The 18,464-nt window shown below is 50.0% G+C and overlaps 1 protein-coding gene across 2 annotated transcripts; it reads right to left on the reverse strand.

Annotated features, from left to right (window-relative positions):
- Positions 1-6,869: 6,869 nt before the first annotated feature.
- On the reverse strand, positions 6,870-17,379 carry LOC144145059 (uncharacterized). Of its 2 annotated transcripts, none has more exons than XM_077676563.1 (2): positions 17,167-17,379; positions 6,870-9,086 (listed from the first exon to the last, which is right to left on the reverse strand). In XM_077676563.1, the coding sequence occupies exon 2, from the start codon at positions 9,005-9,007 to the stop codon at positions 8,483-8,485; it is 525 nt and encodes a 174-aa protein (XP_077532689.1). In that variant the 5' UTR covers positions 9,008-9,086; positions 17,167-17,379; the 3' UTR covers positions 6,870-8,482. The 2 variants fall into 2 exon arrangements, with proteins under 2 accessions (XP_077532689.1, XP_077532691.1); XM_077676565.1 differs by lacking the exon at positions 17,167-17,379 and adding an exon at positions 16,700-17,153.
- Positions 17,380-18,464: the final 1,085 nt, after the last annotated feature.

Below are 18,464 nucleotides of genomic sequence, written 5' to 3' on the forward strand. Positions count from 1 at the left end.
TGTGTGTGTGTGTGTGTGTGTGTGTGTGTGTGTGTGTGTGTGTGTGTGTGTGTGTGTGTGTGTGTGTGTGTGTGTGTGTGTGTGTGTGTGTGTGTGTGTGTGTGTGTGTGTGTGTGTGTGTGTGTGTGTGTGTGTGTGTGTGTGTGTGTGTGTGTGTGTGTGTGTGTGTGTGTGTGTGTGTGTGTGTGTGTGTGTGTGTGTGTGTGTGTGTGTGTGTGTGTGTGTGTGTGTGTGTGTGTGTGTGTGTGTGTGTTCTTTCAAGATCTGGTGTAAAGCTCACCCAGTGTCGGGCGCTTCGACGCACGAACTGGCGCGGGCCCTGGGGTGAGCAGCGCGGAAATGGAAAGCACGTGTTACACGGCGCTTTCGAACGCCGCGCATTCCGCCTGCTCGCACCGGATGTCCTAACCGCCACCACATGCAGGAGAGCTCGGCCCGTCGTCTTCGGGCTCCGTCCGAGCACTGTTTCTGAGCCGCCCACCGGGCTGTAAATAAATGTACAGTTTTTGCATCGGAAGCTGAGTTTGTCGGTTGAGGATACCCGGGGTCAGATCCTCAGCGCTACTGCGGCTTGGAGGAGAAGCCCCGGGGAAAAGAACATCGCGAAGATAACTGGCGCAGTCGACAGGATCTTCAACAGCGACGACTCAGCCAGCCGGCGGGCGAGGCGGGCCCCTCGACGGACGGAGTTCGCGGAGAAATCGTGGTCTGCTGAACGAGATCGGCGGGAGCAGCGAGCGAGAAAGCCAGGTGGAGAAGCGGCTCTACCGGCGCTCAGCGGACTTCTCAACGGAGAGCGCGGCTATCTCTGCGGCCTGCTGAGCGGCAGAAACGCAGATTGACCAGCGGTCAGCGGATGCAGCAGCAGCCTGCTGGACGGGAATGGGTGGACCAGTGAGCGAGCTGGCCACGCCAGAAGGCGGTGACTTTTACTGCCGCGTGCGGACGCCTCAGCGGAAGGAGCCGGATCATCCCTGCAGCCCCGAGAACGAGAACGCGGCCGGCGCTGCGTGGATATGGATTACCCCCTCGACAGATCCAGGCCATAACAAGCACCAAACTGTGCAGGTCAGTGCCTCACTTGATCCTGGGTGTGTGGCTCACCATGACATGTAGGGGGTGCTTCATGAGCAGCTCTGAGATAATGGGGGGCGGTTAGCTAGGCATAGTGAGATAGAGCTGAGTGTGAGGGCTGACGAGACAGCGGGCGTCAGGATTAGGCCAGCCATGTCGTTCGCTGAGCAGAAGGCGCTATTGCTGGTGAAATTGAGAATCGCTGAGGCAGAGTTAGCGGCGGAACGTTCCAAGAGTGAACGCTTTGAGAGAGCTAACAATGTTTCTGCCTCACCGATTGCTCAACGAGTAATGTTCAGCACTGAGGGAGAGAGTGGACTGGGTTGCGCCGGTACGCCGAAAGATGTGCGAGGTGGAACCCATTCATTGGGCGTGCGTGAGCCTCCTGTTTCGCCGGATCCGCCACGATCAGAGTCACTCGGGACAGGCAAAGAGAGGATAGTGGCGCGCGTTCCTTCGTGTGCGTTCAGTTTTCCTGCAACTGGGGAGCAGGACAGTGAAGCATCCCGTGTAGAGAACTTCACCGAAATGAAGATGGAGGTGAATGAGGCTGTTACGCGCGAGGTTCCATTGGGAAATGACAGGCAGTCAAGGGTGAATGAGAGTGTGCGCATGCCCGAGAAAAAGCGGATAGCAAAAGAAACAGCCTCAGCTTCGTCGCATGTTCGCATTCATGTGACCGATGAGCCCATCTCTACTCCTTGCGTCACACAACGGCGTGTGGTAGAGAACGGCGCTTCGTGCGCGAACGGTGTTCGAGTGGCAGCCGAACGCGAAGGTTCGCACAGAAAGGAGCGGAAGAACTATGCAGTTGTTAAATCAACCGTTCTGAAGGGGCTGAGGCTGGCCTCAGTTGAGCGTGAGCCCGTCGTCGCACCGTGCGGAGACGGAGAACATTCTGGGAGCGTGGGCGAGCGGCCCGTTGCTTTGCAGAATGCAGCAGAACAGGAATTGCGCGAGGATGCAGTTGGTGTCACGCATACTGCATCTTGTGTTTCTCGAGATACCCAGATGTCATGTCGCGAAAATGTGATTGCCATGGGAAACTCGAGCGAATTGACAGAGGAAAGTGTAAATAAGGGTACGGCTGCTTATATAATGCAGCCGCAGGCAGTTGCAGGTAGGACTGCAGGCATAGCTGAAGAAGCAGCCAATGTCAGCGTTAATGTGGCCACGAAGCAGCCCTCTGCTGCTTACGCTGACCAACGGTTAGTAGCGGAGAACGGCGTTCCGAGCGCGGAAGCGGCCGAACCCGAGGGTTCGCCTAGAAAGAGGCGAAAGCGTCAGTCACCTTCACCTCAGTGCAGAGTGGCTTCAACGCATGCTGACGAGCCAGCAGAGGTCCCTCCTCGAGCGAGAAAGCGAGGAGGAGAGGGGTTCCCGATACTGTTGCGTCAGTCAGCTTCACCTGAGTGCAGCGTGTCTGCAACGCATGCTGACGGGCCGGCAGCGGTCCCTGCTCGAGCGAGGAAGCGCGGAGGAGAGGGGCCCCTGAGTCTGTTGTGCGACGAGGTGCGCCGCGTGGCAAGGGTGTTTTCGGACGACGACGGCCGGTGCGTGCCGCCTTCTAAAGGCCGCTTACTCTGAATGAGCTATGTGAGGATTGTGGCTACTTTGTCATGGTGATCTGCAGCCAGGGTCAAGGGGCACTGGCCATGCTATTGTTGTGTCGTCAACTGAAGGAACGATGGTGCACGTGCCAAAAGTGTGTGTGGTGTGTGTTTCGTGTGTGAAACATTCCTGAAGTTATATTTCACAGTGGTGGTGGAGGTGTCGGGCGCTTCGACGCACGAACTGGCGCGGGCCCTGGGGTGAGCAGCGCGGAAATGGAAAGCACGTGTTACACGGCGCTTTCGAACGCCGCGCATTCCGACAAACGCCGCGCCTGCTCGCACCGGATGTCCTAACCGCCACCACATGGGATGGCCACCGACGAAGACGACTGGCTTTTCCTTCTTCCCCGGCCGTCAGCGGCAGGAGGAAGGGAGGATGAAGACGAGGAGACGCGGTCTGGGCGCAGGAGAGCTCGGCCCGTCGTCTTCGGGCTCCGTCCGAGCACTGTTTCTGAGCCGCCCACCGGGCTGTAAATAAATGTACAGTTTTTGCATCGGAAGCTGAGTTTGTCGGTTGAGGATACCCGGGGTCAGATCCTCAGCGCTACTGCGGCTTGGAGGAGAAGCCCCGGGGAAAAGAACATCGCAAAGATAACTCCCAGTGACAACTGTTCTCTGTGAGGGAGGGGATTGGTTAGTTTTTTTATTTTATCTGGGGCGTGGGCACACTACGAACATCCGCGCTTCTGTGCTGTATCTTTCTGTGTGGCATTAGCAACACTTCGACGGAGGTGATCTGAAGTGTTTGCTCGTGCGCCTAGCCATCCTCCACGAGGATGGCAGCGATGACAGGGAACGAGCCCTTTCGGGGACGCTCGGAACGACGGAGGGCTACAAAGTCGAATGCAGGAATCAAGTTAAAAGAAGTGCCAATATCTTCAAGCACCACGTTCATTTTAGAAAGAGCTTTAAATTGATGTACTTCTAATGAAATGGATATCCCAACTTCCCTATGTTTTTTATGGTACGATGCTGCCGATCCGCTTGTGGTTGTCAGCTAATTTATATGACTCACAGTATCGTTTCGTAACCTGTGCGATGGCGCAAGTTGTATAGCAAAAGAGGAATATTTTCCCATTGCCAGTGCATTAGCGCGTGAAAGTGGTCCGCGAACCGGCATGCGCGTAACGGCAGTTCACCTCCGCCGTCTTTCCCTGGCCACTAATCCTCTCTGCTTTAAGTGGGCTGGCCGGAACCATACAACATGTCCTTGCTGTGTGTCCATTATACCGTGCAGAGTGCCGTGATACTCTTCAGGGCTGTTCCCAAGCTTCAGGTTTACTCGGCTGATTGTCTTTTGTTGCCGCCCTGGTGAAAAGAGCTTCCGATATCGTGTGCTGAGACTTAGCGTGGTCTTCCTGCACAACACCAATCTTGCATATCGCGACAGGAACGATGCCACGGCACTCACTCTTCTGTTTCTCCTGTTCCTTTTTTTGTGCATGCGTGTATTTTTCCCATCTTCCCCCTTTTCCAAGTTCCCCCTTCCACATCTGTGACAATGAACATTTAGAGGATAATTTTTTTACAATACGTTATCTCCCTCTTCACACGCACACACGCACTTTATATATATATATATATATATATATATGTATATATATATATATATATATATATATATATATATATATATATATATATATATATATATATATATATATATATATATATATATATATATATATATATATATATATATATATATATATATATTGTCTTGCATGTGGAATGTAGTTAAGCTAATCTAGTAACTCCATCCTCCAAGCTTAAGAAGAAGAACAGGTACGTTCGAGGAAGAGAAGAAAGAAGCTGGGACCTCCTCGACGGTTTGGACAATCGGCGCACCAGTTTCCCCTCCGCCTCAAGAGCCACTGTTCTGCAAATAAACCTCTACCGGACGTGACAATAAATATATATATATATATATATATATATATATATATATATATATATATATATATATATATATATATATATATATATATATATATATATATATATATATATGCGGGCAGGACAGCAATACAGCAAAACATTTATATACAAGTATACATACCGCAAAAAGTCGAGGGGAATACGACCGTACGTCCCTGCAGCTCAGTTGAAAGAGCATCGGTCGTGTTATCCGAAGTTTGACTTCGGAGACCACTTAGGGCACCGCCGTTTTTGTCACCGTTTCCCTCTTTAATAACATTCCAATGTACCTACGCTCACACAAAATGCAAAAAAACTACTTCCCCTTTGCCTTCCTTGGTTTCGTGAAGGTTCGTTTCATCTCTCTCCCTGTCGTTCCCACACACGCACGTACGCACGCATGCGGGCGGGCGCACGCTATCTTGCTCTCCCTTACACATACACACCCTCTTGTTTATCTCGAGAAAAGATTGGACCATGTTTCACAGGAAAGCTGCATTTTGGAGAGGCGAACCCGCGACAAGATACGAACGATCAGCAAATATCCTGTCTACTCGACTCACGTTCGAACCTCGCATCTGAAGTGCTCAGACAACAGCGTCTTGATAAGTAGAAAGGCTCAGCGAAGTTTCAGCATCGTAGGATCAACAGCAGGACTTCCGCATTTCTTAACTTCCCATGATGATGGTTGGATGTTAATGGCGCAAGGCCAACTGGGGCAAAGAGCGCCAAAACAGTGGTTTTCTTTTTTTTTTCTTAACTTCCCGATGATTTGGTGAGAACTCAGCAGTAGCAATGAGGACGCTTCACACGGCGTTTTCTTTTTTTTTTTACATTCACGTTGTTAGCCTCTAGTTGTCGAGTTGCTTGGCGTTCGTAAGCGAACAAATACCCCGCCTGTGTGACATACCCACAAGAGTAAGAAGCACAGGCCCGCATGCGTACTGGGTAACGCTTTAGAGGAATTTTTCCCACATCACGCCTTCTGATACCGTCTGAGATCTAACGACGTTAGCAGGTACCCGAAGCTTGACGTACAGTGAGTTTGATGTTGCTTGTATATTGGCCAACGCTTTCGCGGGATTTTCCATACATTAACCTTCCATTACGCTTTGAGGACGAACGGCGTACGTGCTGCTTGACACTCAATAAATAAGTTTGAAATTGCCTGGAACGTCGTTAAGCTTAAGCCACCTCCTAGTGCCCACTTTTTAGTTCTTAAAATGGATAGAACTTGTCTTTGGGGACCATCAACTCCCATGACTAATTATTACCACCTGCGCAAAGTTCTTCGGGTTAAATGCGGCACACGTGTTTAAAATGAGCGCAGCTCTTACCATTTTCGTTATGCATGCGAAAGACGGACAATCAAACAAAATCACCTCGTAGGATGAAGCGCCCCAATGGCTCTTTTCATGCGTTACCGAATAAACCCGCGCCTTTTAGTGTAAAGAAAAGAACAAACTTTCCTGAAAGTGCGGACAGACCTTAATTACTCTCAAGTCCTCTGGGCTGTGTGGTTAAGTCACCGTAGCGACTAAGTGGCGCCTGCGGCTTCGTGAACGCCCACCGTTATGCAATCACCTATCAAAAAAGAAATGACTGAAACAACAAAATGCGATAGAACGCAAGCCGCTATCGCGATGGGCGGCCCGAGCGAAAGGCGCCATTCAGCAGGAAACCACCAAAGGGCGCTGGGCGGCAGTGGCCATACGGCGCGCTCCATAGCTTGGTGGTATAGGCACACGCACACCCACTTCACCGCCCACTTAAGCAGGCCGGTAGGAAAACGATCCGGGACGCACGCCATCAGCCGGCCAGCGCGGAGAACGTGAGCGACGGAATCTAACCGGGCCACTAGGAACACGGACGCCGCACAGCGGGGGGTAGAGATTTGCGCACACCAGCCGCCGACCACCATGCACTGCGCGAAGACAAACTGCGGGCAAACCCGTGGCCGCGTCACAGACCCGCCTCGCGTTAGAAAAGAATCCGAACAGCGAACAAATAAAAAGGGCTTGGCCGAAACACGAGGGGAAGGCCGCGTTTCGTTTCAGGCGCTGCACTTTGGAGACCGGCACAATGAAAACCGTGTGATGTGCATCTGACCGGAAGGAAAAGCAGGCCAGGAACCACGCTGCAGCGGCTCTTTTTTGTTTCACGGCCGAGAAAAGCAGCGGGACTGGGCCGCATCCCGTGCCGGCACACAGACCATGATAAGAGTAGTGCCGCTCATACAATCATTCAGTGGTTTCGTTTATTGGTATACACCATCAGGATCGGGATGTATCACAAAGGGGATTAGTGTTATCTAAAATACAATATGCAGTTGTTCAGTGATATACAATCAATACAGTAATATGGCTTCTGCCCATACGTGTTAGCTCTCACTCGAATGATTAACGGTCTTGGATGGTTGCTATTGATGCTATTGAACTGACCCTTGCGGTACTCGAGATCTGACTGCAGTTTGTCGGCAATTCACACTGTTTACTGAAAGATACTGAAACTGATTGCTGAGAAAAAATTATACCAAGTGATTTTTCGCCGAGGTTTATTTGGTGCCATTTATGCATTAATATACTGTGGTTCGGTAAACTGCGGTGAGGTGGTGGCAGTAGCGCTCGGGGACGTTCTTTGGGTAGCAACATTTTTGGTTGGTCTCTGCAGGGCAGTCTACAGGTGTTCATGAAGAACTTCTTAATGGTACTCTATAGGGTTGCGGAGGAGGTGGGCTGGACTTGAGGTGTGTGAACTCGGAGGCGTCAGCGTTTGTGTTGCTTGATTTTTGCCACCTCCATGTCAAGCGAGAATGAAACGCGCATTCTCTGGCTTGCGTTCCCTATAGGCACAGGGCGCTCTCTCCCATTGCTGACAAATCCTTCACAGTATGCATGCTACTCCTTTTCCCAGTGCGTTCAAATTATTTTACCCGCTCCCAAAAAAAGTTGCACGGTCAAGCTTCTTGGTGCACTTTTCGTATAATGTGGTTCGGTTTGTATTTCAGAAACCCTGCGAGGTGAGTTTATATTTTCTGTAATACCAAATTACTTTCTCGCAGATGCGCGTTGTTTCAATACAGCACAAGTTCAGAAAAACGCCTATTTGGTCCAGGCACAGAAAAACACTGATTCTAATGAAAAAAAAAACACCAAAAAATAAGCACAGAAAAAACGCAGAACTATGATATGGTGCGAATCCCCACTCCAATCTCAGCAACTGACACGGGAAGGCACATATCCCCACAGGCGATCGGTGAAAAAGATGGAAATGGTGGCGAAGAGATGGCGGGAACGCCATGACAGCAGCGAGGGGCTGCTACGAAAGCAGCAGACAATGGACCTTGATTGCAGCTGTTAGGCGCCGTATACAAGGACAGAAAGCGCCCCAACGGCGAGAGGCGCGGCGATAAAGCTCACGCACAACTAAGTTCTTTTTATTGAACAATGCAGCATGTATACGCAAAGGCAGCGAAAAATACGTCGCTACACATCGTTCATCACCCGTGCGCACAGGACCACGATGGTAACGTATAGCCACTTTCGTGTGTCCGGTGCGATGACCGTGCGCCTCACAGGCTCCCAATGAGGCCTCTGGATGCGCAGTCATCCAGAGAACACGAGGAGCACGTGCACGCATATCAGTCCAAAAGAGGGACTGCATTTACAAGGACTCGATGCAGCTGTGCTCCGTGACGGACAAGCGCAAGAGGACGCAAGCACGTTTCCACTGCCTGTAGAACGAGACGGGACGACCGTGGTTTGGACGCCTTCGGAGTCCCGATCGGCGTGGGTTGATCTCCCGCAGTGCCATCCCGACCACGCTAAGGAAGGGACACACCACGCTAAGGAAGGGACCACGCTAAGGAAGGGACCACGCTAAGGATGGGACACAGGTCGGAGCGTCGGGCCACCAGGCACTCGCGTCCTCCCGCAGGCGCCCGCAGTGCCATCTTGACCACGCAGAGGAACTCGTTCCACAGAGGCAGTCCAGGCAGCAAGGGGGAGGACGCCGTGTAGTCCATCTTCCGCTGGCTGACGTTTCTCGCCTTTCCCCATGGGACACAGGTCGGAGCGTCGGGCCACCAGGCACTCGCGTCCTCCCGCAGGCGCCCGCAGTGCCATCTTGACCACGCAGAGGAACTCGTTCCACAGAGGCAGCCCAGGCAGCAAGGGGGAGGACGCCGTGTAGTCCATCTTCCGCTGGCTGACGTTTCTCGCCTTTCCCCAAGGGACACAGGTCCGGGCGTCGGGCCACCAGGCACTCGCGTCCTCCCGCAGGCGCCCGCAGTGCCATATCGACCACGCAGAGGGACTCGTTCCACAGAGGCAGTCCAGGCAGCAATGGGGCAGGACGCCGTGTAGTCCATCTTCCGCTGGCTGACGTTTCTCGCCTTTCCCCATGGGACACAGGTCGGGGCGTCGGGCCACCAGGAACTCGCGTCCTCCCGCAGGCGCCGTCGCAGGATACCATGCTGTAGACCTAGAGACACAACCACAGGTTTGTTATTGCGAGTGGAGTTTTTTTCTTCAAGATAGCAAGCGATCTTGAATTGTGAATCGTCGCAGGGTGCTGACGGACGATCCCGACCCCGCTTTGAAGGACAGCCACCCGATTCTCGTCGTCTTGTCTTAAAAATTGTTGTTAAGCTTAAATGTTTGAAGACTGCAGGTTAAAGGCCCGGGAAAACTAAATAAATTAGAGCTGCACCAGCCTGTGCTTATCTGGACGAACACTGCGTAACTAAAAAATCAGTTTAGTGTAACTAAAAAATCAGTTTTAGTACTGGTGAACAAATCGCACTGATTTGTTCACCAGTTATAATAAAAAAACAAAAACGATTATTTAAAGCTTCCTTTTATTAAATTGGACGGACGTTCCTCCTTCGGCTGGGCATTAGTCATGAATATGCTTTCCTTTACGAGCTTGGCTGGCGCTGTGCGGTATCAGATTCAAGTTACACAGGGGCACAAGTTGCCCCTTCCCAACTTTTCAGGAGCATACCTATTTTCTGCATTGACTGACATGGCTAAGCACCGCTTTACGAATCAAAAATAATTCCAACCTCGCTAAAACACCGAAACAATTTCAAGGCCATATCTTGAAGAGTGCATTCCAGGCAAGAAAGAGAGGGCACCAGGCATCTTGCCGCAACGGGTGCCTAATATATTCTTTGCGCATGGCTCGGCTTCTTCCAAGTCCAGCGCGGTGGATAATGATGATGGTGGAGCGCAGGCCAGGGATTTATACACACACCCCAATACCCCCCAGAAGGATTTCGACACCCCCGCAAAAAGCTTACACAACCACGAGCACACTGCCCAGGAATTTACACCCCCCCCCCCCCCCAAAAAAAAAAAATCGAAATTCTGGATAAACCCCTGCAGGCGCAGGCGACGATGGTGATGGACGCTGCAGTGGTGATGATGACGACGCTACAACATAAATAAGGCAGGAGGCGAGAATTAAGGGCTCTCATTCGCTCTTGTTGTTGTTGCGCAGTTCTGTAATGTCGGGAAACACACGAGGAACATATATGAGAAATCTTGGGTATGAATTAAGCAGTACTGCTGAGGTAGACGTTTAGAGTACTGGGGGAGATCATTGCAGGTATCAAACTTGTGGGGCGAGGCCACGCTTTGATATACGCCCCGCATGGAGGAACCCACAGAGATCGGTAGGGAAAGTGCATTGGGTGCAAAACGCTCGCAGCAACACATGGCAATACAGTTCAACCTGGATGTAACGAAGTTGATAAAAATTCGCAATTTTCCGTTACACGCGGGTTTTCGTTACATGCAGGTTTCGAATTAAAATCAAAATGCTAGACATCATGTATGGTGAACGCTCCCTTTAAGGATTTATTTCGCAGTGAAAGAATGCGTGCTTTGTGCCTTCTGCTTTCCCACGAAGTTAATCAGTACACGACACTCAAAGGAATCAAGTTCCCTTCACAGACGTAACTTAAGTATCAATTTTGCCTTTTGACACTCTTCGGTGCCTTAACCAGTTTCAGGGACCAAACGTATGCTGAAATGGCGCCTTTTCGCGAACTATGCTTTTTGCCGCACTCAAAATTGTTGTGAGGGTGCTAGCTGGCCAGTTACTGCATACCGGACGACAACGTTTCCGGCGGAGACGACACCTGAATTTGCGAGCTTGTCTTGAAAAGACAAAATTTTTCGTTTTCTGACAGCAGGACTTATCACCGACGAACTATACCTCAGAAAGCAGCGGAGACAGGCGGGCCTAGCACCTAACCGACACCACACTCACACTGGAAACGCACCGTAGTTTGCGGTGCGGGCAAAGTTCGCTGAATTAGTGCATTTCTCCAGCCTGTTTTCCAGAAAAAGTGCAAAAAACAATGGCTCATCAGCGTAGCGAATTCGTTACATCAAGGTTATCCGTAGTCATGCCTTCGTTACATAGATGTGGCAAACACATGGTCTTCAATGGGGCTGGCAATGGGGAATCGAAAAACTTCGTTGAATCAGGAATTCGCTACATAGAGGTTCGTTACATCCAGGTTTGACTGTACAGGCGAGAAGGTACGGCAGCATCATGCAGGTTATAGCAAAAGGAGAACCGTTGCGTAGAAAGCTAAAAGAAAGTCTAGCGAAGAAGGCCTCCAGATCGGCAATAAAATCTAAAGTGTGTGGCGACCCAGCAATACTTGAATTTAAGGGATGCAGCAATGGATAAGTGCATGTGGGGGCAAGATACAGACAAGCATGGGATGAAGAGGAGGATCTTATCATCTGAGGAGCGGATAAACGTCAGCGGGAGTTTCAGGATCGTTTTCACACTTTTAGAAACGTAAAAACGCTCGAAAACAAACAGGGACTGACACAGAGGGATAAAACATTCACTGACAGACCTTTAATCGCGGTACTTGTCGGTAGCCGCCCAAGAAATTGTTTAAAAGTTCGAATACAGTGCATGGATACATTTAGGTGCAGCTTGAGAATATAACAAAACCAAACGGCGGGTGCCCAGGTTAAAACAACCTGCGAATGCGTTAACAAAGAGCGAGGGCGCTTGCTGGGCGCAGCTCGCGCGTGGCAAGCGCGTTACAGTTGCCCCTAAAAATATTTTCATTACATTTAAAAACATTGGGTCAGCTTCGCACTAGTGGCGCGAAGACTAGGGGCATGCAGCGAAGCTGGCGGCCCCAACTAGCTTATTATTGGCTCGGCTAAGTTTATGCGTGGTTATGCTTGGAGACTCGGTCACGTTTTCTGTGTGGTGTCGTCGTTAGCCCCCCAAAGAGCAATGAACACTCGGTCATTAAAGTATGTACAATGTAGGCGAGCTCATAACTCCGGATCTTCTGCAACTCGCTGACGTTTCGCCGCCGCTTCAACGGCGCGATATTCGGGATTGGAACGAAGTCGTCGCATCCGTTCTCGAGTAGCAGCGCGGCGCGGTACGGCGCGGCGAGGAAAGGCTGCCTGCGGTGAACCGGTACCGGCGCGTGCGATGTGCGATGACGTCATCGCTCGGCGAGGTATTGCTGCACACATGGCTGCACACGTTCGTCGGCCTAACCAACGTTTGGCCTAACCACCAGTTAAAAATTCCAATCAAACATCACATTACAAAAACCAGTTCGAAAAACAAAGACCCATTCAGAAACACCTAACTGGATATGTTGTAAGTGTATGCACCATGACATGGAAGAAACAACCCATGGTATGCACTCTTAGGTGAGAACGTCATGGGGCGGTGAGCGCGACCACGGGCGGCGCTGCGAAGGGCGTCTTCGTGACGTCGGCTTAGGGATTCTCCCATTTGTCGTCTGCTTCACTCGGGCTCGCTCTACCTGCTGTTTCTTTGCGCTCCGTTGACGTTTGATGTTCGACCGCACCTGCCTTCGCGTGTGCGCAACTTTTTATCCTAATAAAATACCTAAAATCGCATACACTAGCTCAAGTCGTGATTTACAGAAAGTTTTCGACACCGCTTCGGAAGAAACATTGCCGGCGTGGCCCCATTCCTGCGAAGCCGGTCCTGTGCGGAGAGTTGGAGCCAGGCGTTAGCTTTTGCATTCAGAAATCTTTCGAACAAAGGGAACATCAAGAGTCTAAAAACCGACAACAGCGACAATGCAAGACCAAAACAAATTCCAGGCCTTCGAGGCTCTCGGCTTTGGCAGAAGGCACTAAGATTCCTGGTAATCGTATGTAAGGTAAAACAGTTTTTGCCACCTTGCCGAACGCTCGAAAGTATTGTATCACATCACTTTACGTTGTCATAGCATGACAATGTGCCGACATGTACTGTGGGGCGCAGAGAAAACGTAGGTTGAGTTCCAAATAACCCACGGTTTGTGTAGGCGCGTGCCGGTGCAGGCTTCTAACAAGTATGGAGGCTTATTGAACAAAACGGGTAACATGCACGGTAAAATACAGTAACGGTATGTTTCTTCAGACCTTGAGGGACATTTCGGTACATTTCCGACAGCCATGCCTTCCCAATATTCAGATATGCGTTATAGTAACACTGCACTCAAGAGTACGAGGACGAGGAGGAGGAGGAGAAAACTTTAGCAGTAAAACCGAGCTGGTTAGTGGGCAGGTTCCTCATTCTAAAGACAGAAAGTAAGAGATATTTTCCTCAGTTCGTGGTAGATCATCCCGAGTAGGCCAGGATTTGTTCTTTACGCCTGAAGGGGTTGGAAAACCACAAATAGTTGCTTGAAGATATTCATCAGTCATGATTCTTCATAATACTGAAAACCGGCACGTACACTGTTTCTTGCGTTTTTAGCGAGTTTATCAAGCCTTCAACACTGTAATCATGTCATAACTGTTTGGGTTGAGATTCAGTTCGTTAGTTACAATAGCAATTCGGGGCGGAAAAGTCGCCTTCAAGTACTCTGGACAACGTCGTCTGCGCCGTTTCGCGGTGGCGTACCACAAACCTTCTCATTGCATTTGCATGTGAATAAACAACGCACGCTGCGGACATGCCCATTCTTGTACGCGGACATAACGAAAGCCAATGTGTGAAGAAGGGAATGTATGCCTTACAGCCTGAAGAAAATATCCACACGAACTACGTGCGCTTCTCAAACATCCCCAAACCTCCTAATAAGACGTGTGTGGCGGTGCAGAAAAATTAATGCGTCGGACACACAAAAAACATTCACCTGATACAAGTCAACAACAACAAAAGAAATAGAAGACAACCGCTTTGTTTCCAGCTTTGCGATGCGCGTGTAAGGACGCGCTGCTTGGTGCGTAGCATTACACTGTTGGGTCTTCATAAGAGCATCTCGAAAATACTTTAGGGGAGCCTACGCATTTTGCATACTTATCGAGGAGGTCCGAGCACTGAACCTCGCAAATAAGCTAGAAAGGACGAGTTACGCACGATTATCGACCGATGCTCTGAATAAAGTTGGTCTCTCTCTCCTCGTTCGTTGCAAACTTGTGCAGTACACAGCTTATAGTTATTAAGAGTTGTCAGAAGCTGGAAAAATAATTGAATTACTGGAAATATGCTTTTTAATGCCCTAGAAAATCAAAGATGGTGATTTTTCGCTTAGGCGTTGCTGCCTCTCACAAGCGGACAACAGCGGAGCGAGTGTAGCAGCGGCGCAAGTGTAGCAGACGACAGCGGCGCGAGTCCCTAAGCTGACGTCAGAGCCAGGGGGCGCCACTCAAACATCTCACCGCCAATAGGGACCGGGCACCTGGACGGGTGGCGCCACCACTCGGCGCTCCCTTCGTTAGTGGAATGAGCCGGGGCATTGGACTACGCAGCCTCCCGTTGATTTTTCCGCGTTTGCTTCGGTGATTTAAATGTTTTGGTGGTGTTGTGTGCGGATATGTGGGGCGAAACAAAGTCTTGACAGATGTGTTGGGTTCTTAGATGCAACAACGGCTGCGTAAACTTGTCGGACGCTTCTAAAGTTGGGTATCGGCTACAATGGCATGAGCACTTTTTGCAGCTGTCTACGCTTGGCTCCACCCCGTCTGAGTACAAATAAAACTACTAATATTAGTATTTAATTCTTCTTAAATGCACTAACGGCTACATAAACTTATTTGACGCTTCTAAGTTTGGAAACGGGCTACACTGACATAAGCGCTTTTTGCAGCGCTCTGCGCATAGCTCCGCGTGATCTGAGTAGGAATAAAACTAGTAGGAATATTAGCATTCATTTCTGCCACTTTATATCTGCACTGGTTTCAACGCCCACGGTTTCAAAGCCTTAGCGCTCGGATACCTCGATACGTGTGCTTTGAAGAGAAAGGCAATTGCGTACGAGATGGATTACCGTGTAGCCGTAGAAATGCTGCGGTAGTTTGCAAATTCTTTCTGTAACCGTGAGCTTTGTGCCTTCGGTTTTTGTGAGCGACACTGTGACAGCATGGGAGCCTGAAAGCCGAAGTGGAAATCCCACGTTTGTGGTGGTCATTTTATCAAGAGCCAAATTTATTCACCCACCCAACAGCCCAAGCTACAAACCATCCCTCCTCCTCTTCCCATTTTATCACCTGCGTGGAATAAAAGCTGGCACCGATATTTAAAACATGTGACAGTGTTAACGTCAGACAGTGTTTTTTAATGCTTAAGTATAATTTACAGAGTATATAAAAAATCGTGTAATGCTTTGTGAAGACACCAAAAACGCGGGATTAGTTGCCTCAAATATGCGTGCAACAGCCCGAGTCCTCCAGCACACAGACGCATTTCCGACACGCTGGAAAAATTTAGATTAAATTTGGAGAAGGGTGCATGGAAGTTCAAAATTAAACAGCAAAATCATCTATCCCTCCGTATAATGATTAGGATGGTTGAACGCAAAGCCTTCTCCGTGCGAAATCGAATGGGAAGGTCAAGTCAAGGACGCTGCGATCAAAAGACCAAACTGCGTGCTGGTCAAATTCGAAGCTCAACTAGTAAAAGTTTAAATCCAGAAGGCAACCAAGGAAACCCACACGAGAAAGCTTTGCAACAGATCATCGTTGTTCATATCATATAAGCAGATCATATAAGCAGGTAACAGTGCATGCTTTTTCAAGCTTAGGTGGCAGCTTGTAAACCGACCGCAGCATTCAGTTGTGAAACTGAGTACAGGTTTCGGGCACCCTCCTGTCTCGCGTCCTTCAACCACGCAGGAATTGGTTTTTGAAAAACTATTAACCAACTAGCCAGCAACCATTGCAATTTATGTAAAGCAATGCTTCTCCACGACGAGCAATGACGTTCTACTATCATGCGATATTTATTAAGTAAACGATCCCCGATGACTGCAGTGAGATCATTTCTGTGAAATTAAACACGTTTCAGCCGTGGTTAATGAAGTTACAGAACCGTAGTCCATCACAATTTCTTTTTTGAGGTAAATCTTAGATGGCCTCCCCCAAATTTGTCTTTCGCTTGTTTACGACGCCATTTAGTCATCAACTGCCAAAGGCCAGCGCCGCAGCATTCCTGGATCGGTTGCACACAGCGGCTTTGTGGGAGCATTTAGCTGAAATATACTCCTTGATACGCGAAAGTGCATGCAGGCATGAAAAAATTGCATGAAGGAATGGACTTTCACTTCCAGCTTGACTTCCATCTTGGCGCATTGAGCATCGTCTGCTATTTGTAAATACTCAGTATGGGCGTACATCCCACACATGGCAAGCCTCGTAAAGGTCACATCCGTGCTCAAGATTTACCGATTTGAAAAAAGGTCCTTGTGTTTATGTACGATTTACAAGGCGCACCGCAGAAAAACGACAGAAAGCCATGCACAATAACGCTGCGCTGACAGCCACCGGCATTCCACTGACGAGCGGTTCGCCACTGGCGGCGCTGTTCGCTGAAGCGACGGTGGTGCCATACAACGGCCGCCCGGTCCCTATGGGGTGGAGCTGGCGTGAAGAAACCGGAAGCCATGGCTTTTCGTGACCCGCCGAGAAAAATTCGTGAGAAAAATAAAGTTTCGGTTTCGTTCACGTTCCCGGCAAAATAGCGTTTCCTTTTCCGTTTTTGTTTCAATAACGTTATGACACTGACGACACCTTGTGAATCCGCTCTCAAGAAGCGCGTTCAGACAGAAAGGCAGCGGAAAGAGAGCCTACTCCACCTACTCTTTCGGCGCCGGGCGAAGCCTACAAGATCCACGACGGCGGGTGAGGATGCGCGAGCAGCGCAGTGCCTAAGCCACAGGGAACGGGGACATGTGCACGAGACTGCGTCTACTTACAGCAGGCCACACGCTGACAACGCATGCGCTTCGAAGCGCGAGACTGGCTGGGCACGAACGGCCAACAACCACCCCAACCGCGATTATCCCCGTCCACCTCTTAAATGACTAATTTTCGGATAAAACGTCCCAATACCGGTTGTTATGAACACGCTCAGCCAACCAGATTCGACTTTTTTTTTCCCCTGCTGCGAAAATGAACCCTTAGCTGCAGCAACGAAAGGAGCTCATGACCCGTACATCCAGTTTGGCAGGCTAGCGCTGGGCGTCCCAGCAATCCGCGCCGGTTCCTTAGATATGCACGATGCCAAAACCTCTCAAATTTGCGGCAGAATTCCCGGCGGCACTTACTTTCCGGTGGGGAGGGGTCAGGAATCGTGCGACGTCGCGAAATTGCTGCCGAGCGCTGCGGTGCCCACGTAGGAGGATTGTAGAGTTGACGAAAACAGCGTGGCATGCAGCATCCAAAGCCCGAGACGGAACAGCATTTGCACGTGCATGTTGGCGCGTCGTGTTTATTTTTTCTTAATTTTTGCAACAGAGATGCTGCTGATTAAAGCTTACTATTCTTTTTTTTTTTTATTGCGGAAGTTTGCTAATCAGCATAAGGGGAAACTAAATGTATAGATACACGCCGGATTCCCGAAGGAATCGGAGCAGGGGGCCATGATGTGGTCCTTGTATCCACGCCATGAAGTCTGGCGGACGTCCGGGGCGCGGGCCGCAGGTGGCGATGTGCACAGCGCGTAGGCTTCGCAGAGCAGGGCAACTCCACACCAGGTGCTCTGCTGTAGCCTGGTCAACTGGAGCGGGGCAAAAGGGGCAGGTGGAGTTGAACGGGGCATGGTATTGAGGAGGCCAGGACCTCGTCACAGCTGGCGTGAGGGCGACTCCCAGGCGAAGACGTCTAAGCAGGACCTCATCTTGGCGAGACAACCCGCCAGGGAGATCTGTACCGCACGGGGGTATGAGAGCGCGCGCGGTGCGCCGTAGACGTTCTTTTGCACTGGCAAGGCGAACACCGTTTGACGAAGGTGCAAGAGGAGCTGGATAGTGCACACGCACGGGGTGTGTTCCGGCATCTGCAGCCTGCATTGCGGGGTGGCTATTCCGTTGGCGCCATGACACGCGCACACGACACGGATAAGTGTCCATTATGTCCTGGATTTCTAGAAGAAGTTCGTTTGACGTGAGAGTTTTACGAAGCTCTCGAACAGCTGCCGACGAATCAGTGTAAATTGTACACTGTGGTGAAGCGTGGTTGATTAGTAACGAAGCTTACTATTCTGCTTGCATAAATGTGGGCAACATATATACGTCATCCCATCGCTACTGTTGCTACTCCATTTCATCAATGGCTTTTGTAGAGTACTAACACTAACTATGTTTGTGGCTATTGAAGACCCAATTAATAATGATGGTGATGGCGACGATTATTATGATGTTCCTTGGTTGACTTGCATTTCTAAATTCCAGCAATTCCCCAAACAATGCACGGATAAAAATGAAATACAAGAGTCCAAAAGACAATAAAAAAATCATAACCCGTTATCAGCCTCGTTTTCTTGGGTGCTGGGTTACTTCTCTGGGGCATAGCACCGTGTCACCGTGTGCTTCGAAAGCAGCAGCTTCGAAGGTACTTGGCATCT

This window comes from Haemaphysalis longicornis, unplaced genomic scaffold, assembly GCF_048455015.1.
Source record: "Haemaphysalis longicornis isolate Haplotype H1 unplaced genomic scaffold, Haemaphysalis longicornis Haplotype H1 scaffold_1, whole genome shotgun sequence".
NCBI classification, from domain to species: Eukaryota; Metazoa; Arthropoda; class Arachnida; order Ixodida; family Ixodidae; genus Haemaphysalis; species Haemaphysalis longicornis.